The 23,718-nt window shown below is 53.7% G+C and overlaps 1 protein-coding gene across 1 annotated transcript in view; it reads left to right on the top strand.

Annotated features, from left to right (window-relative positions):
• Positions 1-6,142: 6,142 nt before the first annotated feature.
• The window catches only part of PRAG1 (PEAK1 related, kinase-activating pseudokinase 1), a 52,676-nt gene continuing 35,100 nt past the window's right edge, over positions 6,143-23,718 (top strand). The window contains exons 1-3 of the mRNA XM_070068513.2: positions 6,143-6,318; positions 11,172-11,570; positions 13,761-15,496. Coding sequence (XP_069924614.1) covers positions 11,259-11,570; positions 13,761-15,496 — 2,048 coding nt within the window. The 5' untranslated portion in view covers positions 6,143-6,318; positions 11,172-11,258. The remainder of the gene's footprint in view (positions 6,319-11,171; positions 11,571-13,760; positions 15,497-23,718) is intronic.

The following is a 23,718-nucleotide window of genomic DNA, read 5'->3' as shown; positions in this document are numbered from 1 at the left end:
GAATTAATTCCTCAAATATTTCTCATTTTCATGTCCTTCACTCACTGGTGAGCTCACCTCAAAGCCAAACAACCATGAAAACTTAGAGGAACTGTGTTAGGAAATGTCCCTAGGGGCGCCTGGGCAAGCTGTATTGCTAATTCAGGGCCTTGGAGTCCCCATTTGTAAGTAGAGGATTAGACCTGGAAGATGTTTGATGTCTTCTCTCGCCATTCACTCATCAACAGAAGTGGCTATGGACCCGGAATGACCCCTGGATGGCCTTGACATCCGTATGCCTGGGGTCATACCCCCAAACGCACAGGTAGAATTCCTCACTCACACATGTGCCAATGCAGTTAAGGGACTGACCCTTCCTCCTCACCACCACTGCAGAGAGGGGCAGTGGAGGGAAAGGGGCCCAAGGTCTCTGGAGGACAGGTCAGAGCTTCCGCAGACAGCGTGGGAGGACGGCTGACCTCCCTGTTACAGTGCTTGGGCTGGCATTACCCCAAAAGCAAATGTCAATCAACGTATTACGAGTGAATGATTTAGAAAGATTTACCTTCTACCAAGGAGGAATAACCCTTGTCACACCCTGCATTTTCCAATTGAGTTCATTTTCCAGGCTATGATAACAAAGTACCAAAATCCGGGTGCCTTCAACAACAGAAAGGCTGTCTCACAGTTCTGGAGGCTAGAAGTCAGGGATCCAGGTGTCAGCGGGGCCAGGTTCCAGCTGATGGTCCTGGGGAGAATGCACCCTGGTCTCTCCCAGCTTCTGTTGTAGTCCTTGGCTTATAGATGCATCACATGGGCCACAGGGCCACCTTCTCCTGTGTGTCTTCCTGTGCCGGTCCTCTGTGTCTCTTTGTCCAGTTGTCCCTTCTTAAAAGGACATCAATCATATTGGATTAGGGCTCATCCTAATAACCTCGTGTTGTTTACTTCTGGGAAGACCCTACTTCCAAATAAGGTCACATTCCGAGGTACTGGGGCTTAGGACTTTAACAGGTCTTTAGGGCAGTGGAGAGCAATTGGGAGAAAACACTATTCAAGGCATAGCAGTAACACTTTTAAAAAAATGCAGCTTGCAAAAGCTTCATAATGTGTGTGTGTGTGTTCACTGAATTCACACCTCGCTATAACTATACCTACAAAAGAAAGAAATGTTTTCCTTCTTTAATGTTCACATCTCAGCTCTGTGGGGCTTGGGCACAAAGACTATACACATCTTGAAACTCTGAGATGTCCCCGGTTTGAGATTCAGACATCCTGCCATTGTTATTTAAATAATACCTTTCAGTCTGGGCAGGAATAAAAAAAACCTTCAGTGCTTGGGCGGTGATACTGTAAATTATTTAGAAGGCTCTATCCTGCCTAGTGCTACCTAGGAATAAATTTGGGGAAGAATGAGATGTTGGATAAGATTTTTAAAAAAAAACTTGCAACACAAGGACGTGGTCCACAGTCACTGGATGGGACTGACGGATGAGACCTTGAGTCTCCGCTTGAGATCGCTTTGGGTTGGCAGCAAAAAGAGCTGGTTATTGCTCTGGGAGGAAAGAAAGGCAGAGTGGGGCCCTTGGTGCTTGCTGGAGAAGGCTACCTTCATGGCAAATTTTCAGCCCATCTTTTGCCCTCTGTCCTTACTGTACTCCCAAGCTCCTCCATGGCGGTTTGGGGACCCCAATGCCATCAGGGCAGGCCCAGCTGCAAGTGTAGTCTTGGGGAGCAGTGCCCCTGGTTTCCAGGTGCAGCACCCTCTCTCCTGCCTGTGGGAAATGCTCCTCTTCCCACTAGCCTCCCTGTCCAGCTCACACTTCCCATCCTGTTTGTTTCTTTCATGGAGTCCCTGGCAACCCCATGCTGCTACAAAGAAAGCAGCCCGGAGTTCAAGCTTCTCTCCCATGGAATTCCCTGCTGTCACCCCTGTCCCTGGCTGTGTGTCTCTCCAAGAGTCCTCTTTTCAGACTTACCTGGAAATGGAATACCCTGGAAGAGAAGGGGCCAAGGTCCTTTCCACCATGACCTTCTAGGTGACTGTGCCCCCTAATCCTCACCTCTCTCTATCATTTTTGCTACTTCTTCTCAATGTTCCTCTAGCCTCTTTCATTCACCCCTGGGGCTCCAAACACCACTTCCTTTTTTTTCTTTAAGATTTATTTATTTATTTTAAAGTTAGAGTTACACAGAGAGAGAGAGAGAGAGAGAGAGAAGGAGAGGCAGAGAGAGAGAGAGAGGTCTTCCATCTGCTGGTTCACTCCTCAATTGGCCTCAACAGCTGGAGCTGTATCTATCCGAAGCCAGGAGCCAAGAGCTTCTTCCGGGTCTCCCACATGGGTGCAGGGGCCCAAGGAGTTGGGCCATCTTCCACAGCTTTCCCAGGCCATAGCAGAGAGCTGGATTGGAAGTAGAGCAGCCGGGACCTGAACCTGCGTCCATATGGGATGGCAGCACGGCAGGCGGCAGCTTTACCTGTTATGGTACAGCGCTGTCCCCCAAACACCTCTTCTGGCAGGAGAACTTGGCTCCAGAAGGCCAAAGAGGGAATCCTCTGGCTTTCTTGTGGGGACTCATGTCACCACCAGTCCACCAGGCTCCAGGCGTTAAGATTCATTCTGTCCATTGTCAGGGATTCCTTCCTTAACAGCAGCACCTGCCTCAGGATCTCTGCGAAGTTTCAAAGAGAAAAGTGACGTACAGTGTTTAGTATGCAGCTCCCCGTGCAGAGGAGCTACTCTGTAGCATAAGCCATGGTTAGTCAGCAGGTGATCGGGCGTAGGGAGAGAGCGGAGCCAGCTCCCCATCTCTCAAGCCCATTGCACACTGACTGTCCACCCTGTTTCCTCTGCTGTCCCCCTGATCAAAGGCCCCTACTCCCATCTGCAGCATGTATGGGAACTGCAAGCCAGGCTCCTTAGCTCCAATCTCTCTCCCCACTTCCCAGTCGTCTCTGGGATACAAGATCCACAGACAGCTAAGGAAGAACTCACCGAATGATGTCATTCTGCCACTCCGAAATAACACGTTCTTGTTGGCTCACCTAGAAACCAAACGCTTCCCAGGCAGTGCCTCACCACATTCCCAGGCGCGTCTCCAATATCCACGCTCCAGGCAGACTGAAAAAGTCGTCTCTCCCGCTCCCACGTCCATTCCTGTGTGGCCACCACGCTCTCCGTCTGGAAAGTCCCCATTGTCCACAAATAGAAATCTTTCTCATTCTTCCAAGTCTCCTTCCTCCATGAAACCTGTTTGTCTGTGTGTCTTTTTGTGTTTTTCCTTTGAGCCCCCACCGCCCCGGGCTTATCTTCCTCTCTCAGAGCTTACATTTTTCTGTCTTACCCATCTTTCTTTGCTTTCCCTCCGGTGTCTCATGCAGAGCTTCATAAGTCAAAGGCCACTCAATATTCACTGAGTCAATATTCATTGACTCAAACTGAACACCTTTCTCACTTGAAGGTAAGAATCGTCTCTCTTTTCTCCCGCTGGAGCAATATCACGTATGAGATGTCTTTCACCCAACCTCCGTGTTGTTTGGCCAGCTTGCACTTCTGTGATAGAATTCAATGGTACCCACTTTCTAATTTTACACTTTTGCTTTTCTAATTCCAGACTTCTTTTTTTTATTTTTAAAATTATTTTTTATTTGAAAGGTAGGGTTACAGACAGAGGAAGAGACAGAGAGAAAGGTCTTCCATCTGCTGGTTCACTCCCCAAATGTCCGCAACAGCTGGAGCTGAGCTGATCCAAAGTCAGGAGCCAGGAGCTTTTTTCTGGGTCTCCCATGTGGGTGCAGGGGCCCAAGCACTTGGTCCATCTTCCACTGCTTTCCCAGGCAATAAGCAGAGAGCTGGAGGGGAAGAGGAGCAGCCAGGACACAAATCGGTGCCCATATGGGTTGCTGGCACTGCAGGTGGAGGCTTAACTTACTGTGCCACAACACTGGCCCCAAATTCCAAACTTCTTTACATTCACCAAAGCACTCTGTTTCCATGTCTTCTCCTAACTTCCTAAAATTTCCCTCGCGCAGAAGGGAGTCTGTGGACGAACATATTAAAGCAAACAGCTCTTCTTCATGCTCTGGTCTGTATTCCGCAGCCCAAACTCTGTGGTTAAAAACATCATGAAAATGGACTGATAAGAGCTAGAAGCAGAATGCTGTGTGTACACAAATGGCACTGCATTGCGGGGTGCAGTCTGGAAGTTCAAGCAGAATTGTTTATGAAATGCATGAGCTGACTGTAGCTAGGCTGAGGAAGCCACTTACTTAACAGGCAATGGTGGAGCAGTGTGTGAGAGTATGGAGTTTCGTGTGCACCCAACTGGCTCTTTTGAAGTATTTTTTTGATTCCTTTCATTAGGCAAGATGAAGCCATCTTTAGGAACATGTTGCTGGCATAAAACGATGCACCTTGCATGTCAGCAGCTACAGTATAATGCGTTTATTTTGTGTGTGAGCACAGCAAATCACTGGAGGACACAGGTTACTAACACTGAATGAACCCTTGGACAGCTGTCCCAAGCCACAGAACCACTAGAGGATCTTGTCACACCATGGCGGTTGCTTCTTATAATTCTATTCTTTTGCCTGTTAGTGTAGCAAAAAGAAATTAGGTAAAGAGAAAAACATAAAGTGTACAGGAAGTGCCTCGTGTGTACTCAGTGGAGCCTTTATTTACCATATGGGGCCAGCGTCTCCCTTACAGTGGGCTCTACTGGGGATGAACCCAAACATCTGGCCTGGAACCTGGCAGGCAGGAACTTCTCAAAACACCTTCCCCTCCTGGGTCTCTAATTGAGCCGGCCCAAGGCTCAGCTCTGGTGGATGCTAACCGAGTTAAGCGGAGGCTTCCTTCCTATGTGTTCAAGTGATCTCCCTCCACTTCGGGAAGAAAGATAGGGCTGACTACCAGCCCTCAGGGAGGGCAGCCTGGGAGGGTGGGACTGCCTGTGGGGTCACACAGCTCTGGGTCCCAACGCTGGGATGACCGCTTTATCAACTGCGGAGCCTTGAAACTGACGTGGCCTTCGGAGCCTCTGTTTTCCTCTCTGTAAACTGGGGATAACGGTGGTCCCTTCTCCATTGGGGTTGCTTGACCCAGGTGAGCATGTAATGAATGTTGGTTCTATTCCTGTCCCTCCAAATGTCCCTACCCCACTCCTCAATTCTACTCATCCTCTTAGGAGAAACGGGAGACTTGGGAACATGGAGGAAAACCCAGGAACCTTAAGGGACCCCCTTCCTCTGTCAGTAGTAGGGGCTCCCAGGCTGGCACGGGCTGGCCGGCAGAGGACCGGAAGTGGAATGGACCATAAACTGCTTCTCGGGGGAGGGGGACAGAGAAGGCCACAAGGGAGTTTTTCCGGGGGGGTCTTCTTCCTGTTCCGCTTGGCCGATTTTTCCCCACCCATGCAGAGCCCTGGGAGGTGACCTCGGCGCAGGCTCCCTGAAGGAACGCCCGGGTCAAGGTGCACGGGTCCCGGGCAGCAGATGGAAGGGGAGGGAGCGCCGTGACTGGATCGCGGCTGTCATTACACTGAGTGAAGAAATCTGTAGCCCCAGGACTAACTCAGGGGATGACTCACTGGAAACCGTGCAAACTCAGGTGCAGTGGCCTGCGGAGGGCCTGGATGTTCCAGCAAGCTGGAAGGCCAGCTCTCAGCAGCCCGATCCTTGCATTCTCCCTCTAGAAAGCTCCAACTCAAAGGCTGAGCGATTTGCAGAAAGCCCAGGTCTCTCCCGCGCCACCATCCGTCCGGGGGTGACAGCAACCGGCACCCCAAGTGCCCATGCCGCCGGCCTCAATGGTGCGCTCAGGAATCTACCCCTGCTTCTCCTTCCCTGAGGGCTGCAGGGCACCCACCCCCAAGCGAGCACCCTGTGGCAAAGGGAAGCCTGCACGCGCCGCAGCTCGCGCCCGCACGGCCGCGCGGAGCCCCCACGGGGCAGGGGCGCCTGCGGGGCAGGGCGCGGGGGTCCGCCGGCTCCTGCGCTCGGGCTGGGGCGGAGCCTCGCTGTCGGAGCGGGAGGGCGGGCCGGGCGCGCGGGGTGGCGGGAGCGCCCGCCGGGGAGGCGGCGGCGGCGGCAGGCGCGCGGGCGCGGAGGGGCGCCGGGCGCGGGGACTGCGGCGGGGCGGCGGGGGCCGGGCCGGGCGGCGTAACCGGAGGCTGAGGGGGCGGAGCCGCGCGCGCAGCTGCCAGCCGGCCGCGGGGCCCAGGCAGAAGACACCCGCCCGCGGCCGGGCACGCACCGCGCGCCGCTCCTCTCCGAACAATGCTCCGCGGCGGAGGGCGGCGCGGCGACCGACGGCGAGGCCCCGGGAGCGCAGCCCCGAGGTGAGCCCCGACAACGTGCTGCAGAGGCGGCCTCTTTTTGTGTGTGTCTCCCATGGCTAACGTGGCCGCACCGAGGAGGTCGGAGGAGCGCGGCGGCCGCGGAGCGCGCGACCCTCTGTCGGCGTTCCCCGGGGTGACAGGCGGCCGCCCGGGGCGGGTGGGGGGCGTCCTGACCGCGTGCGCCCGGGGTGGCGGTGCCCCGAGGTGGGGACGCAAAGCGGGGAGGACCCGGGAGGCGGAGGGCTGTTACCGATTCATTCGAGAATCGCGCTCTTGGAGACAGGGAAACTTTCCTGGGAGTTCCGGGAGGGGGAAGCGACTGTTGGGGTGGTCCTTACTGCTCCTTTTGCGCCAGCAGACGCGGGCTTTGGGGGTCCGCCTTTGTGGACGGAGCAGCGAGCGAGTGGCCGGCCCGGCTGCTCGGACCGGGCCCCGGGGGGTGATGGCTTGGGGGCGCGGGGTAGGTGCCTTCGCTCAGCGATGCGAGGTGAGCCCGGTTCCCGAGAGCCCTGGTGGCTCGCTGGGAAACACACGCCGAGAGCCCGTTTTCCCCTCTGCCTGTGCCGCCCGCTCCCGGCCGGGGACACACACACACACACACAGTGCACTGCGGATGGGAATGGAGGCGGCAGAAAGTGTCGCCTCGCCGTGTGTGTCCGCCCGCCAGGTCACGCTCCGCGCGCCCGGGCACATGGTTTCGCAGAGCCGATACCGAAGCCCAAAGGTCCGGGGCCAAGGAGTTTGGCAATGCACGCAGCCCGTGCGTCCGCAAGGCTTGATTGATCACCCGGCCCAGCTATAATATATCTTGAGCAGCCAACGTCCCCTTCCCTCCGGGGGAAGGGACTTTGACAGGAAACCCAAGGGAATCCTGCAGCTAGCTGAGGTCCTGTGAGACCCGGGTCTCCTCCGAATCGGTTTAAATATCACATTGCTTCTGCTGAGGTCAGGTTACACAGCACTGGAAAGAGAGAGAAAAGAAAATAGAAAGTTATGTATGTTAACTTACCGTGTGTGTGTGTGTGTGAAGGCTGTGACTTTTTTCCTTTCTGCCCGGCAACCCTGGCCAATGGACCGTGTTGAAATGCAAACACTTTTCTATACACGGTTCCTTTTTTTCTGGCATAGCATTCATTTGATTACAAGATATAGGGGAAAAAATTTAGACTACTTTTTTTTTTTTTCTGGAATTCTGTCACTTCAAGGTAAGGCACGAGCGACTTGCTATGCAAGTATAAGGGACATTTTGAGCTAAAATAGTCAATACAGTGGATTTGGCCACCCTGATTCCTCAGATTCCTTGTGAAATGGGGTGGGAGTGTATCTGACAGCTTCAGTCTTGCAAATTGCAGCCACGAATGTAGTGCAGAAGTTTGCAGAGGCAAAGATATTTTATCATGACTTGCATCAGAAGGAATGCTGAGATCTTTTTCTAATCTTGCACTGCAGCCTCCTACTGAAATGGGCGAATTTGCATAATTCTGGGGGCTGCCTCCCCCCCGGAGGGAGGGAATGTGGGCTGGGGAGGTGCCATTCCCAGGCTGTGGAGAGCTGGCACTGCTGGGGCTAGCCTCAGCGCAGCTCCTGCTTCAGGGGTGCCATTTGGATTTTTCCTCCTCTTTTATTGGAATACTAGACGAGGGTTTCAGGCTTGACATGGTGGTGAGCTGTTTGCTGGGACCCGAGACACCAGTTGTAGCAGGATGGTGGGGTGCCTGGGGCTTCATGCCGTTTTCCAACAACTTTACCTTTGTGTCCCTGGGCAGCTGCGTGCCCAACCATTGGAGAGTCTCCCAGCTGAGGACGGGAGGGATACCCAAGGAAACGCCTGGCACATTGGTAACCTGGAGCCTGGCTCGCTCCCAGGGCTGGAGCGGGCCATTGGCTGCAAAGGCGGGAGACGGAAGGAGTCTCTCCATCAAGCAGCCCCCGCCCCATGATAAGTGTGTGTTCCCATTTCCCTGTTGAAGTGGTAGGAGGTGACCACCTCCAAGAGCTCCTGTGGGAATCTGGTGGCCCCTGAGGGAGTGCTTGGATGCCCAGCCTTCTCCGAGGAGCCAGCTGGAAGCCAGGAGCCCACACAGACCTGCCTTCCAAACTCTTCCTCTGCCGCCCCGCCCCGCCCTGCAGCAACCAGCCGTGGGAGCCCTGCTGCTGTCTTTTCTGTGGGGGAAATCCACAGGCTGCACCCATCAGCTGCCCAGGAGGACACCCACTCCTCACCGCTGAAGACTGAAATAGTTCCTCCACTGCTCCTCTCCTTGCAAAATTCAGCAGCAAGCCTATGGCTGTCTGTGGTTCGAGATTGTAGGAGAAAAAAAAAACCAGCCCTGCATCCTCAGTGTGTTGAATGAAGCCCAGTGACCCCTTCGGGAGAATTTGGCAAAGAATGAACCTGCTACTCGGGCATATTTGGAGAGGAGAACCTGACAATCAACTTAAAGGATTAGATCTGCGGCCTGGTGCTGTGGTGTAGCTGGTAAAACCACCGCCTGCAATGCCAGCATCCCATATGGGCACTGATTCATGTCCTGACTGCTCCACTTCCTATCCAACTCTCTGCTAATGGCCTGGGAAAGCAATGGAAGATGGCCCAGGTGTTTGGGCCCCTGCCATCCACGTGGGAGACCCAGATGAAGCTCCTGGCTCCTGGCTTCAGCCTGGTGCAGCCCTGGCTGTTGGGGCCATTTGGGGAGAAAACCAGTGGATCGAAGATCTCTCTCTGTCTCTCCCTCTTTCTCTGTAACTGTGCCTTTTTTTTTTTTTTTTTTTTAAGATTTACTTTATTTATTTGAAAGATAGAGTTATAGAGAGAGGTAGAAACAGAGAGAGAGGTCTTCCATCTGCTGGTTCACCCCCTAGATGGCTGCAAAGGTGGGAGCTGCGCCGATCCAAAGGCAGGAGCCAGGAGCTTCTCACGGGTCTCCCTTGCGGGTGCAGGGGCCCAAGAACTTGGGCCGTCTTCTGCTTTCCTAGGCCATAGCAGAGAGCTGGATCAGAAGAGGAGCAGCCGGGACTCGAACCGGCGTCCATATGGGATGCCAGCACTTCAGGCAAGGGCGTTAACCCACTGCACCACAGCGCCAACCCCTGTAACTGCCTTTCAAATAAATAAATAATCTTAAAAAGAAAGAAAGGGATCCATAAGGCCTGAATGGTGATTGCCAAAAGACAAATGTTTTGCTTTTATTCCCTAGTGTCCTGTCTGCATTGAGATTCTGTAGGTTTCCTCGGTGACTTTGGAGGGCAAAGGGGCACCCTGTGGGCCTGAACCTGATGCATGAGTGCCCTTGTGTGTGTGGGAGACAAGACAGGGAGCGCTTCCCAGAGACAGGAAGGATCTCAGGAGCTCCTGGCACAGGCCACCTGGTTAGTCCTGTTGATGATGTAGAGAGTTTCAACCTCAAGGAGATTCTCCTGGGAGCTCAGCCAGCCCTGGGGCCTAACCTTGTCTGTGTGGTGAGAATCCGCTCCGCAGAGGGGCTCCAGGAGATGTTCTCAGGCACCCTCTGCTGCCAGGAAGCCCATGCGTTCTAAGCCGCTGGCCAACTGCACGGCCTCACCACTGCCGTGGCAAAGTGCAGGGCTGCCGTCACAGCCGGGCTGTCTCTCCAGAACTGCAAACCTTCTGTGTCCCTGGACAGGTCTTAGGTTTTCTTTTTTTAAAGATTTATTTATTTATGTGACATGCAGAGTGACAGAGAGAGAGGGACAGACAGAAAAGCATCTTCCATCCGCTGGTTTACTCCCCAAATGACTGCAACAGTAAGGCTGTTGGGCCAGGCTGAAGCCAGGAGCCAGGAGCTTCATCTAGGTCTCCACATGGGTGGCAGGGGGGACTTGGGCCATCCTCCGCTGCCTTCCCAGGTGCATTAGATGAATCAGGGTTGGAAGCCAGGCTGCTGGGGTTTGACTTCACTCTGATCTGGGATGCTGCGTTGCAAGCAGCACTTAACCTGTTGTACAACAGTGCTGGCTCCTAGGCCTTAGTTTGTGCCTGTACCCTAGTTTGCCCATCCATAGAATGGGGATAACAGTGACTGGATGGATGTTATTGGGGTTAATTAGGTAGTAGTCCCACCCCTTTGAGCTCTTCTCCGATGGTGCAAACTGTCTGTCTTCAGCTTCACTGTCAGAGCAGTGAACTCTTCAGGTTGATGGCCTCTCCAGAGTTACTGATGGACAAAACCTTGATAATCCTTAGCCAGGCCAGCGGGCCCTGAGCTGTGTTGACCTCACTCAGCCCAGGGTTGAAGGACACACAGTATGCTCTGTGTGTGTGGAAGGCGAGGGTTTGTCCCCAAGATAGCAGACCTCCTGGCAAGTCTGCTCTGGGGGTCAGATCAGCACCACACCATCTCCAGCTGCACCTGCTCAGGGCGGCGGATTCCAGTGCCACCTCCACTCTCACAACTGATTTTCAGGCATGATCAAATCACTGTTCTGATTTGCCATGCTGCTTTGGAGTTCTCGTGTCTCTGTGGCCAGTGTCCCAGGACCTGCACTGCCAGCGGCAGGGAATAAATACATGGGCAAGGCACAGGCTTCTCAACTCAAGCTCTGTGTGATTCCTTCCTGGAGGGGCCCCGAAACCTCCAAGTGCCCAGGATTCTGGGAGACTTAGCCTCATGGCTTTCATGTGTGCTCCATGTTAGTGGGCCTGTTTCATTTTTATAGAGCTGATAAAGCCACACCAGTAGCTAGCGTCTGAGAGCTTTGTACGAATGAGTAAGGATGCCTGTCTTTACCTTTTGCCGCCTCCTTAACTCCTTCCTTCCCTTCCAGACTCTCACTGCTCACACAGCGGCCCTGGGTTGGGCAGGTCTAATCGGGCGAGCGTTCTGTCTTTCCAGGAAGTCATTCTTGGCCCCACCCCTGCCACCCGCAAGACTACAAGAGCAAGCCGGGCACAAGATGACACGGCACCCTGAGGGCCCACGATGCAGCAGTCCATCCGACTGAACCCTGAGCCCTTGAAGATGTCAGCGTGCAGTGACTTTGTGGAACACATCTGGAAGCCCGGGTCCTGCAAGAACTGCTTCTGCCTGCGGAGTGACCATCAGCTGGCGGCCGGCAGGCCCCAGCCCCGAGCAGGCAGCCTGCCCCCCAGGCCCGACAACGGCCGCCTGGAAGATGACGGCGTGAGCAGCTCGCCCTACTCCAAGCCCACGATCGCTGTGAAGCCCACCATGATGAGCTCGGAGGCCCCCGACGTGTGGACAGAGGCCGGCGTGAGCACCGAGGTCTCGCAGGTGAGGCTGACTAACTTCTGTGGCATTTTTCCAGGGGCTGCTCCTGTTCCAACACTGGGTGACTGGCTGGCAGCCAGGGAGGGCTGTCGGAGCAGGAATCCTGCAGGGCTGGCCCCTCGGTGGCCCTTTCCCGACTGCAGCGTGTGGCTGGAGCTGCCTGCCTTTCTGCTGACCCCTCCAGGCTAAGAACCATTAATCCAGCCCTTCAGAATTTCCTCCTGTGATTTGAAGACGCTGGAGGGGAAGACAAGTGAAGCTTTTAAAAAATTACTAGCAAGACTTTTACTCTTCATTTGCATATTGTACAATGCCAATTTTATTTCTTTTAAAAGTTTTATTTAATTATTTGAAAGCAGAGTGAGGTGGGGAGGGGGGGCAGATAGAGAGAAAGAGATCTTCCCTCTACTGGTTCATTCCCCCAATGGCTGCAATAAGCCAGGGCTGGGCCAGGCCAGAGGCAGGACCCTGAAACTCCATCAGGGTCTCCCATATGGGCGGCAGGGGCCACTTTCCTCTGCTTTCCCTGGGTGCCTTACCAGAAAGCTAGATCAGAAGTGGAACAGCTGGGTCTCCAGCCAGCACTCTGATATGGGTGCTGCTGTTCTAGGTGGAGCTTCAACCCGCCGTACCCCAATAGCCAGCCCCAACAATTTCTTTAGCTTTTTGAAAAAAGTTTTAAAATTTCTGCTGGCTGCCTGTTGGGCCTCTTTGCCTGAGCTGGTTTTCCCTGGTGGTGAGCAGGCCAGGAAGGGTGTGTTGAGTCGTGTGGAAACAAAGGTCACTTTCCAACCAGGGGACACCTCATTGAGGAAAGGCATTTCCTGTGAGCCCCACGTCCCTTTCAGGCCCGCCGGGATTGTCCCAAGCTGGTCACACCCAGCCACCAGGCCATTCTCGGCACTTTGAACTGTCACACCAAGTTCAAGTTGAGAATCTCTGAGAAAGCAGCCAGAGGCAGGCCTTCCTCCCAGGCTGCTTCCAGCCTTGGGGCTGGGTGAGGACTGGAGAAGGGAAAGGAGTGGAACTGTGCCTTCAGGGATGGTAACCACAGTCAGTCGGGCAGGCCAGCTGGTCCACCCGCGGCTCTGGCCCAGATGGCAGCTGTAGCTGGGAGAAAGAGCAGCTTGTTGGTGTGGTGGGCAGCAAAGCCCAGCAAGACGCCAGAAAGCCCGGAGGCCCCTCAGCGACCACCCCTCAGCCTCCTGCCTTGTCCCTGCCACCCACTCAAGGGTTTTTTTTTTTTTTTTTTAAAGATTTATTTATTTATTTGAAAGTCAGAGTTAAACAGAGAGGAGAGGCAGAGAGAGAGAGAGAGAGGTCTTCCATCTGCTGGTTCACTCCCCAACTGGCTGCAATGGCTGGAGCTGTGCCGATCTGAAGCCAGGAGCCAGGAGCTTCTTCCAGGTCTGCCACATGGGTGCAGGAGCCCAAAGACTTGGGCCATCTTCTACTGATTTCCCAGGCCACAGCAGAGAGCTGGATAGGAAGTGGAGCAGCCAGGACTTGAACCAGCAGCCATATGGGATGCCAGCACTTCAGGCCAGGGCGTTAAACTGCTGTGCCACAGCGCCAGCCTGGTACCCAAGGGTTTTAAACTCTTTAAGAGCTTTGGTTTCTTCAGGAGTGCACAGTGACAAGCTTATCAAAAACAAACAAACCAACCATGAATGCAAAGCAAAAATTAAACACCACACAGCCAGTGTGAAGCCAGGAGCCTCATCCAGGTCTCCCAGGTGGGTGGCAGGGACCCAAGGACTGTGGCCTGCTGCTTTCCCAGGCCACCAGCAGGGAGCACGATGGGAACTGGAGCAGCCGGAACTGGAACCCAGTGCCCATATGGGAATCCTGCTATGCCACAAGGTGGCTCCAACCCAAATATTTGGGAACTTAGTTTACCTGCCACCTGCAAGCAAAAAAGGCAAAATGGCTATTTTGGGTTGTGGTGTTCCCCTCCCCAACCCCCATCCTACAAACTTCAGCCCAAAGCATGACAGACCCTGGGAGGGAAGCAGAGTGCAGTGTCTGGGAAGATGACCGGCCGCCTGGGTGCAGCGTGGGGACCAGAGGGTGTGTGTGCGCCGTGTGTGTGCCACCTGCTGCCTAGCTGACCCGCCGGCCACTTCCCTCTCGCCTCGCCTCTCGGCCTCCTGCTCTCTCTAACGCCAGTCTTTTAACCCCCGGGCCGCACAGGTCATCTGGAGACGAGCCCCCGGCAAGCTGCCCCTGCCCAAGCAGGAAGACGTGCCTGTCGTGTACCTGGGCAGCTTCCGCGGCGTCCCGAAGCCCGTCGGCCCCTGCGCCTCCGCCGAGGGCGGCCCCCGCTGCCCACCTGCCTACGCCGTGGTCGGCCTGCACAGCCTAGAGACCCGGGGGGACAGGAGCCCGGCCTTCCACCCCGTGAGCTTCCCGGACGACAAGGTGGGCCGGGAGGAGAAAGCTGAGCTGCCCTCGGCCCAGGAGAGCTTCCGCCAGAAACTGGCGGCCTTCGCGGGTCTGAGCTCGGGCGGGCCCCGCGGCCCCCGGCCCTGCCCCTCGCCCCCGCCGAGGGGGTCGCTGCCCTCCGAGGACGACAGCGACCAGAGGTGCTCGCCGTCCGGGGACAGCGAGGGCGGCGAGTACTGCTCCATCCTGGACTGCTGCCCTGGCAGCCCCGCGGCCCAGGGCGCCTTGCCTGCCGGAGGGGACTGCTCGCCCCCGCGCTGGGAGCCCACCGCTGCCGAGGAGAGGCGGGCCCTGAGCGGCAGCCCTGGCCCCGCTGCCTACCCGCCCCGCCTGGGCCCCAAGAAGCCTTCGCTCACCTCAGAGGCCGCCAGCTCCTCCGATGGCCTCTCCTGCTGCAGCCGCAGCAGTGGCACCAGCAGCCCCTTCGCTCCCCACCTTGACAGCGATTACTGTTCCCTGGTGAAGGACCCCGCCCCCGCGAAGCACCAGGACTCAGGCGGCTGCCACGTGACCCCCAGCAGGTGCCTGGGGCCTGCGGGGGAGCCCCAGCCCAGGGAGGCCGTGCTGCCTGAGCCCATCTATGCTGAGAGCACCAAGAGGAAGAAGGCCCCGCCAGGCCCTCCGCGATCCCAGGCCAAGGCAGAGCAGACAGCAGCCGCCCAGGGCCAGGTGTGGACCAGTGAGGCCAGGGCTCACAAAGTAGCAGCGGGCTGGAGCCAGGACAGGGAAGGCTCGGACATGGCTCCGCAGGTGGGTGCCACCATCACGGTCATGGCAACCCACCCCGAAGAGGACCACCGGACCATCTATCTGAGCAGCCCGGACTCGGCAGTGGGTGTGCAGTGGCCGCGGGGGCATGGCAGTCAGGACTCCGATGTGGGCCAGGACGAGACTTCAGCCAGGCAATGCCTGAGCTCCAGGGAAGGCCATGCACACGATACCAGCGAAAGCGGGCTCAAAGGGAGGCCTGCCATCCCCCCCAAGCTGTCCAAGAGTAGCCCTGGGGGGTCCCCCGTGTCATCATCCCCCTCCCCGCTGGCGGACCTCGGGGAGGGCAGCCTGGGGCCCGCACCTGTGTCCAGAGGCCCTGCTGAGCCTACTCCTTCCTGTCGGACCAATGGTGCTGCTGCCAGTGACCCTGTCAGGTGCCCGCCACCTGCTGCCACCCCCTCAGCCGTGGACCAGAGGCGGCCCAGGTACCAGCCAGGTGCTTGGAGTCGCCAGTGCCGGATAGAGGAAGAGGAGGAGGCAGAGCAGGAATTGCTGAGTCACAGCTGGGGAAGAGAGACGGAAAATGGCCCCATGGCCCCTTCCAGCGCCTCCACCTGGCACCGGGTGCACCCCACCGACGGCTCCTCCTCCTCCGGGCAGCACGGCAAAGCCAGCACGGGCATGAGCAAGTCGGCTTCTTTTGCCTTTGAGTTTCCCAAGGACAGGAGTAGGATGGAGACTTTCTCGCCTCCTCCCCCGCCCCCGAAGTCCAGGTGAGTACCCCCGTGTGTGTGAACACAAGGAGAAAAACAGACATACAGGATATTTCAGCAAGTTCTTGGGAAATGGCATCAAAAGGTTTGGTTCAAAAAATGTTTGCACTGTAACAGACTTACCTTTGAATCCCCCTTTCCATGGACTTTTTGAAGTGCCCCCTCACCAGTCTGTGGGACGAAGGACCTGGCTGCCTCTCCCGGGGTCTGCAGGCCCTGCACGCCAGGCCCTGTGCCTTCCCGCCGGCCCCCAGGCAGCCTGCAGAGAGCGGGAGTGGCGGCTTGCACTTGAACTCAGTGCACAAACCAACACACACTGTCATTCTTTCTTGCTGCCCATCTTTTTATAATCTGGTCTTTTGTTTTTTTCCTCCATCTCTCTGAAGTCTTCAGCAGGGTTTTTCAAGGAAAACCGTGAAATTTTTCGTTTGTTTAAACACGCCTAAGAGGGCTAACGGAAGTCAGGCCTCAGAATTTGGGGAGGCAAACTGGCAGAGCCAAATGTGTGCTCGATCAGCTGTTACCAGGATGCCAATTAGGCCTTTGGGCCAAAAAGCAGAAAAGAGGGAACTTTGCACGTGGTTAGTAACCCTCAGATGTGGGTTTTGAAAGGGAAAAATAGTTTCACGTTAGCATGCTGAAACTCACAGCTTTCCCCACCATTTCACTGCTATCTCCTGCCAGTTTAAAGTAACTTTCAAAGGCTCTAGAAAAATAAATGCCTTTTTTTTTTAAAGCCATTGAGCTGTGTGTAGAGTTTAAATTCTAGGAAAAAAAATTTCCCTCCATTAGAGCAAAACTGATTTTTATCAGGGAAAGAAGAAACCTGCTGATTTTCAGAAAAAAGGCTTTCAGAACGGCTGTGCAGGCATGTCATTTGCACCGGTTGTCTCCACTGCCTGCCTCTAGGCTGGCGTCAGAAGCAAGGGAATTGCATGCAGAGAGAAGCCGCAGTGACACTTGACTTTGAACATCAAGGCGGCACAGGCTGTGATGTGATCTTGCAGCGCCTTGCTCTCATGACCACGGCATTGCTCGGGTTTTGTGCTGGTCTCTGACCGTGCAAAACAGGCATCTTCTGCAAAGCAGCCCGGGTGATGGCAGATTCTATCTGGCTTCTGGCTACAGGAATTCGGCTGCTACGATGAGCTCTCATTTTTTTCACGGCTTGGGTTTAAGGGTGTTAGAGATGTATTGACTTATTTGATCTTCAGAACTGTCCTGGGAGGTAGGAATTACAGCCCCAATTCACAGATGGCAAAACAGAGGTAGGGAGCTGCCATGCCATGCTATCCTATGCCGTGCCTGAGGTTACAGCTGCACCCCACACTCCAGCTCCAAAGTCTGGGCTCCTGAGTGCAGGGCACACATCCGCCGACACAGGCAGGGAACAGAGTGTCAGAGCAAAATACAAGCCACGCGTCTGTGGGCCTCAGTCCCGGGTGGGTTAGTGGAAAACACAGGCTTCGGTGTCCGAAAACCAAGTTCACGGACAGGCTATGTGACCTTGAGCAAGCTGCTGACTGCGGCTGAGTCTCCAGGCTACTCTTATCTTGAAGTGGAGAGATACTGATACTTTTATAGCATCCTGCTGTTCGAAGACTCCAATGAGATGAATTACAGAATCCAACACAGAAGTTGCTTGCTAGGTAGGCAGGAGCCCCCAGGAGATGCCGACGGTGGCATCCACAGTGCCACACGGTAGGAACTGCCCTGACCCATACAGGGGCGCTCCCTGAGCCTGGGAGAAGCAACAGAACTTTCTCATTGAAGACACCAGGGTCTTGGAGAAATCCCAGTAACCATAGCAGCACGACTCAGGATGGGTTTTAATTAGCATCTGAGTTGAGATCCGAGGGTTGGGGCGGGGTTTGTTATGCTAAAGCGTTTGGATTATATGCAGCTTAAACCAGGTGGGACATTCAGAGGTTCTGAATTCCAGCATTTGAAACACAAGCCAAACAAGAAGATACAAAAGTTCTTATTTTTGGCACTTTTAGAGAAACATTTAGCAGGCACAGTTAGTTTAAGGGAGCACAGGATGAAAGAGCGTCTTGTACTGTTTTAAAACATCAGAGGAGTGTACTTTCACTTAGGGAAGCGTTTTCATCTTTCAAGCACAACCGGCAGTATCTTTTGAATTTTCACATCTCACCAGTGAAGAGGTAAGAGGGCAGGGGCACACTGTGGGCTCCCTGACTTTTAATTGTAGAACTCAGGAGGGTGCCAGGAGCCCCAGGGAGTCTGCAGATCTCACAGGTCCCAGGGGTTGCACCCCAACCAGTACAGCATGGGCACTTCAGTTGCCCTCTACCCACAGGGCCACCTGTGCAATGGGTTCTGTTTTCAGTGAGCATCTTCGTGCGTGAGTGCTGCACCCTCAGAACTCCGGAGTCAGGGCCTGCTGCATGCAGGGCAGAGCACGGAGCAGTGCTAGAAAGGAGATCCGTTGGCTTTCCTGACCGTCGTGGAGGAGGATAGCCAGTTTCTAGTTTGCCCATGATCCTCTGACTCTCGTTTGGAAGGAAAAAAAAAACAAACAGATGTTAAGAAGGACCAGGCTCTCCTGTGGTCGTGTCTGGCAGAAGCTCCTGTGTCCCCTGTATACTGCGCTGGGTGTTCCTGGGACACCTCTTGGTCTAGATGCTCCTGTTTCCTGTGCTTGGTGGCCTGGGCAGGAGAGGCAGACTCCCCCATAAAGCAGCTTCCTTCTCACACCTGCTGGGAGTGATGGACCCCGCGGAGCCGCTGGGTCACCCGTGTCTGTTGGCGGCGAGGCTGTACGGCAGAGACTGGCGGATGAGTGCTGCAGCTTAGGAAAGAAACAAAAACCTGCAGGCCGGAAGTGTGGACTCTTAATTCTCACGCAAGACTTCAGGCAGTTTAATGGGAAAACAGTGCAGATGCAAAAGAATCCGATTTCTCTCTGCCTCTCATTCTTTTGCAGATGCAAACCTGGTTTGAAATGACTTAGGACTTTTGAGTGACAAGGTCAGTTGAAGGAGAATCATCTGGTTAGTGCAGACAAGCCTTCCACCTAGAAACTCTAAATGGGGGTGAGAGGCCTGAACACAAGTGGGAATGGGGGATGACAGGTGAACAAGAAATCAGACAGGCTTTTGTGGTTTTAGTCTTCAAATGGACTGAGATGAATCAAAAGAAAAGTCTTTGCAAGCAAGGGAAGCCATGTTTTTACTTTAAGGTTAATCACTGGTGTTCGTTTTGTTCTAACCACCATGTCCTAAATTCTCTCCTGCCTCTGGGGGCACCCTGGGAAGCTGAGGCTGAGTCTGGCCTGGGGCTGTCATGGTGCCTTCAGGCCGACAGGGACAATGTCCTAAATGGAGCCCTTTTCTTTCCCAGAAGCCGCCATCTTGCTGTCCCAGGGAACCCGAAGGGCCTCGTTGTGTGCCCTCTCCTGTAACAGGGTCTCCGGGAATGACTCCAGACAGCGGCACACGATGAGGGAGGTGGCTGTTGTCACCAGACTCCACATGCAGCCTCAGCATAGCTGCGCGTGTCTGATTCTGGGGTACTTTCCACCTGTCGTGGGTTGCAGCGGAGTGGCAGCCATGTACTGGGAGATCCAGAGTCTCCAAGTTTCCTGGGCTTGTCTCTGTAGCATTTTGAAAAATCCAGTTTGTGGGCTCACCAATGTGGCATAGCGAGGAAAGCTGCTGCCTGCAATGCTAGCATCCCATTGGGGCACTGGTTCAAGTCTCAGCTGCTCCACTTGTCCAGCTCCCTGCTAATGGCTTGGGAAAAGCAGCAGAAGATGACCCAAGGACTTGGGCCTCTGCCATACATGTGGGAGAATTGGAAGAAGCTCTTGGCTCCTGGCTTTGGCCTGGAACAGCCCAGGCCATTGCAGCCATTTGGGGAATGAACCACCCAGTGAAAGATCTCTCTCTCTCTCTCTCTCTCTCTCTCTAACTCTGACTTTAAAATAAAATGAATGAATCTTAAAAAAAGAAAGAAAGAAATCAGAGTTTGCAATAGGAAGCACTGTGTGGTTGACAGTAAGTACTTAAAGTCATCTGGGAGTGGGGCCGGTACCGTGGCTCACTTGGTTAATCCTCCGCCTGTGGTGCCAGCATCCCATATGGGCGCCGGGTTCTAGTCCTGGTTGCTCCTCTTCCAGTCCAGCTCTCTGCTGTGGCCCGGGAGGGCAGTAGAGGATGGCCCAAGTGCTTGGGCCCTGCACCAGTGTCTGAGACCAGGAAGAAGCACCTGGCTCCTGGCTTTGGATCAGCGCAGCGCGCCGGCCATAGCGGCCATTTGGGGGTGAACCAACGGAAGGAAGACCTTTGTCTCTCTCTCTCACTGTCTAACTCTGTCTGTCAAATTAAAAAAAAAAAAAAAAAGTCAGCTGGGAGTGCCTCAGTGGGAGAAGATGCTTCCACACAGACACAGAGCTTGGCAACTGGAACAAGGCACGTGCATCAACACTGCAAGTTTATATTCTGTCCCATGCCAGGGGCAAATTAATAGTTGGCCTCTTCCCATGAGTTTGTGGGTTGAACCTGGAAACACAAGATAGCGAATGATGTCATCAGCAATGAGTATTGGATTTGATTCCCAGCTTCTTTTTCAGTAATTTTTTTAAATTGCTGACTTCACACACACACACACATATAGCGTTTCAAAACTAATAATTTTGCGTGTACATTCTTGACTGTGCTTTAGGAATCAAAGGCTTTTCTTTTTTTTCTTTTTTTTTCTTTTTTCTTTTTTTTTTGACAGGCAGAGTGGACAGTGAGAGAGAGAGACAGAGAGAAAGGTCTTCCTTTGCCGTTGGTTCACCCTCCAGTGGCCGCTGTGGTCGGTGCGCTGCGGCTGGCGCACCGTGCTGATCCGAAGCCAGGAGCCAGGTGCTTCTCCTGGTCTCCCATGCAGGTGCAGGGCCCAAAAACTTAGGCCATCCTCCACTGCACTCCCGGGCCAGAGCAGAGAGCTGGCCTGGAAAAGGGGCAATCGGGACAGAATCCGGCGCCCCGACTGGGACTAGAACCCGGTGTGCTGGTGCCGTGGCTCAATAGACTAATCCTCCGCCTGCGGCGCCGGCCAAAGGCTTTTCTTTTAATTCATCAACACCTATGAATTACCTCCTTGGTATGTGGCAATGTCCAAGGGCTAAAAAGCCAGTGCTGGGTGGGGTTCTGTCCCTTAAGGATCCTGAGGGTTGAATGGGTGTGAGTTAGTTAAGGCAGCAGGTGTGCAGTGTAACCACTCAAGGTTCACCCAGATTTCATTCTTGTTGACCAGACTGGTTCTCATAGGTTCTAGATTCTCATGTTCCCTTCAGTAACTCAAAGGTAAAACTCAGCTCAGAGTCCAGGGGACTGGCAGCTCTCTTCTTGTAACTGTATTTTGACCTGATCCAAGATCTAGATTACTGCAGGCTTGTAAATAACCACTTATGAAAAAAACAAATAGGCCAGATACCCCTTGCAGATGAAGACCATGCGTAGCCGTCTGTAACTCTGTAAGGGCTAACCTGGGGTCTGGCACATAGTCAGTGCTCAAGAAGTTTATCTTAAGTGGACAAGTGTAGGCAGGAACCGTGCCCTGTTTATTTCGTCTTCCCGGAAAGCGTGGAACTCTGTGCTTGGCACATGGCGGGTGCTCAAGAAATGTCAAAGAAACCAACAGCTTTGAACAAAGTGTCCGTCTGGAATCAGGTCTCCAGCTTGCCCCCGTACTCTATTTGTGTCTCTTATGAGCAGTTAGCATAGTGTGTCTTGCATTGCATTGTACTTGGTTCATGTTTGCATCTCATGAAATTATGGGGAATTGTGTCTCATACAAACTTCCTTTTTTTTTTTTTTTTTTTTAAGATTTATTTGAAAGGCAGTGTTATAGACAGAGAGGGAGCGGTCTTCCATGCACTGGTTCAATCCCCAGATGGCCGCAATAGCCTGGGCTGGGCCAGGCCAAACCAGGAGGTTGGAATTCCATCAGGGTCTCTCATGTGGGTGGCTGAGTACTCAGGCCATCATCTGCTGCTTTTTCTGGCAGATTAGCAGGGAGCTGGATGAGAAGTGCTGCAGCTAAGACTCAAACCGGCGCCCATGTGGGAGGTTGCAGGCAGTGCACTCACCTCCTGTGCCACAGTGCTGGCCCCTCACACATTCTTCCTGACTCCCCCATGGCATACCTTAGCACAGAACCTGATACCAAGTAGGTAAAAGAATTCTTGAATTTCCAAAAAGCCATTGTGACCTCTGGATGACACAGTACTTGGCTTGCTTTTCCATTGGACACCCATGGTGCTTCTGTGTCTATCCTTACTCAATAGAGCAACATCACCTGGAGTTAAAGAAGCTGAGGTTAATAGTGATTGATGCCTCAAGGTGGGCAAACGCCCTGTAGGCACAATGCTTCCTTTCATGAATTAATTACTCTCCAGTGATTGTACGTTTCGCTGTCATACTCTGCCTGTTCCCCACCACCACCACCAATTATTATTAAGCTAAGCAGGTGTGCAGAGCCAGCCTCCTCTTGCCATCAGAATGTTCCTTTCAGGTGCTGATGATCATTTAAAGACTTCTTTTTTCCATCAATAGGTTGCAGGAAACTCTAGGGTGTGGACAGGTTTTCCGTGCTATGCGGGGTGTGTTGGAAAGCACAGTGTGGGCTGCGTGAGCCTGTCCCTTCTCTCGGTCACACAGTCAGAGGGACGTTGTTCCCACAATGGCCAGCCTGCTCTTCAGCGCTGGAGCACACCGATCGGTGAGAATTTTTTCTATTCATGGCCCGTTGTGGTTGTGAGTGTGTGAATATCCTTATGAAAGGAGGTACATTTCTTTCCATAAAACTGGTAGAACAGCTGCAAAGAATACTCTATGTCTCTTTGTCCAGCTAATAGCGTTCAGCTTTGAAGATTAGAGTCTTCTTCCTCTGTGCTTAAGTTGCTCATTCTTTCCTCCTGTTGCTGACTTTTGGGCAGTTCCCTAAAAGTGTGGTGCTGGTCCCATACCACTCTGTAAAATTCCCTGCCTCAGTTGCTTTCCTCTGATGCCCTGGGCACCTTGTTCTCCTTTTTGCTCCAACGAGCAGACTTAAATAAACAATGCTCTCCATTGCGTGACAAGGAGGACTTCTAGGTTGAAGACTACTTAAAAAAATCCTTCCCCTTTTACTCACTCCAGTTAGTTGATTTCACCCTCCAGTTAATTTTAGTATCTATTACTTCCAGATCATCATCTGACCTCTCAGTGTTTTGGTTTTAAGTCTAAAACCTAGGCAAATCATTGCTGGTGATAGCACTGTAAAGTAACAAAAAGACAGCTAATACAATACAGCAAAGTTAATGAAGATAGAAATATACCAGATGGATACAAGAACAGTTGAGAGCAATGGGTACCTTCATGAGTCGTGCGACCTGGGAGATCAGGAAGAAAGGGAGAGAGAGTCTCTGGAATTTTAAATCAGTCAATGAGGGCATCACTTAAAATATTTCATACTGGACGGCCGGCGCTGTGGCTCACTTGGCTAATCCTCCACCTGCGGTGCCGGCACCCTGGGTTCTGGTCCCGGTTAGGGCACTGGATTCTGTCCCGGTTGTTCCTCTTCCAGTCCAGCTCTCTGCTGTGGCCCAGGAAGGTAGTAGAGGACGGCCCAAGTGCTTGAGCTCTGCACTCGCATGGGAGACCAGGAGGAAGCACCTGGCTCCTGGCTTCGGATCGGCGCAGCGCGCTTGCTGTAGCGGCCATTTGGGGGGTGAACCAACGGAAAAAGGAAGACCTTTCTCTCTCTCTCTCACTAACTCTGCCTGTCAAAAAAAAAATATTTCATACTGAGTTGTGCAGATCACAAGAAAGGTACGATTTATGGCTGGGTGTTTTTCAAGTGTGAGGGCGGTTGGGTGGCCTCTGCCATGCCAGTTATGCTACTTAGAGTAGTGATCTGGAGCTCCACCTGGGAGCTAAGCCTGCTGGAAAACTGGCCATGATTGATTAGTACTGTCTGCAGGTTGTGCGGCAGTGGGAGGAGAGACACATGGGCTCTTTGCTGAGCCAGCCTCAACATCAGAAATTTAGCATCTGAAATGCAAAATCTCTGGTGGTTACTGACTGTTTCCCACAGAGATGTAGGAGGTTGAGAGTTCCCGTACTGTGGGAAGGGGAGCTGTCGAGTGGTCTGTCTGGCCCAGGGGCCTAAACTGAGCGTGGAGCAGATATAGCCTCAAACTTCCTACGGGAAGGCAGTACGAAGGCCCC

This window comes from Oryctolagus cuniculus, chromosome 2, assembly GCF_051225735.1.
Source record: "Oryctolagus cuniculus isolate XC-2025 breed Fujian yellow rabbit chromosome 2, ASM5122573v1, whole genome shotgun sequence".
NCBI lineage: Eukaryota > Metazoa > Chordata > Mammalia > Lagomorpha > Leporidae > Oryctolagus > Oryctolagus cuniculus.
Note: the sequence above shows the minus strand (reverse complement) of the source record. Positions and strands in the feature narration are given on the sequence as shown.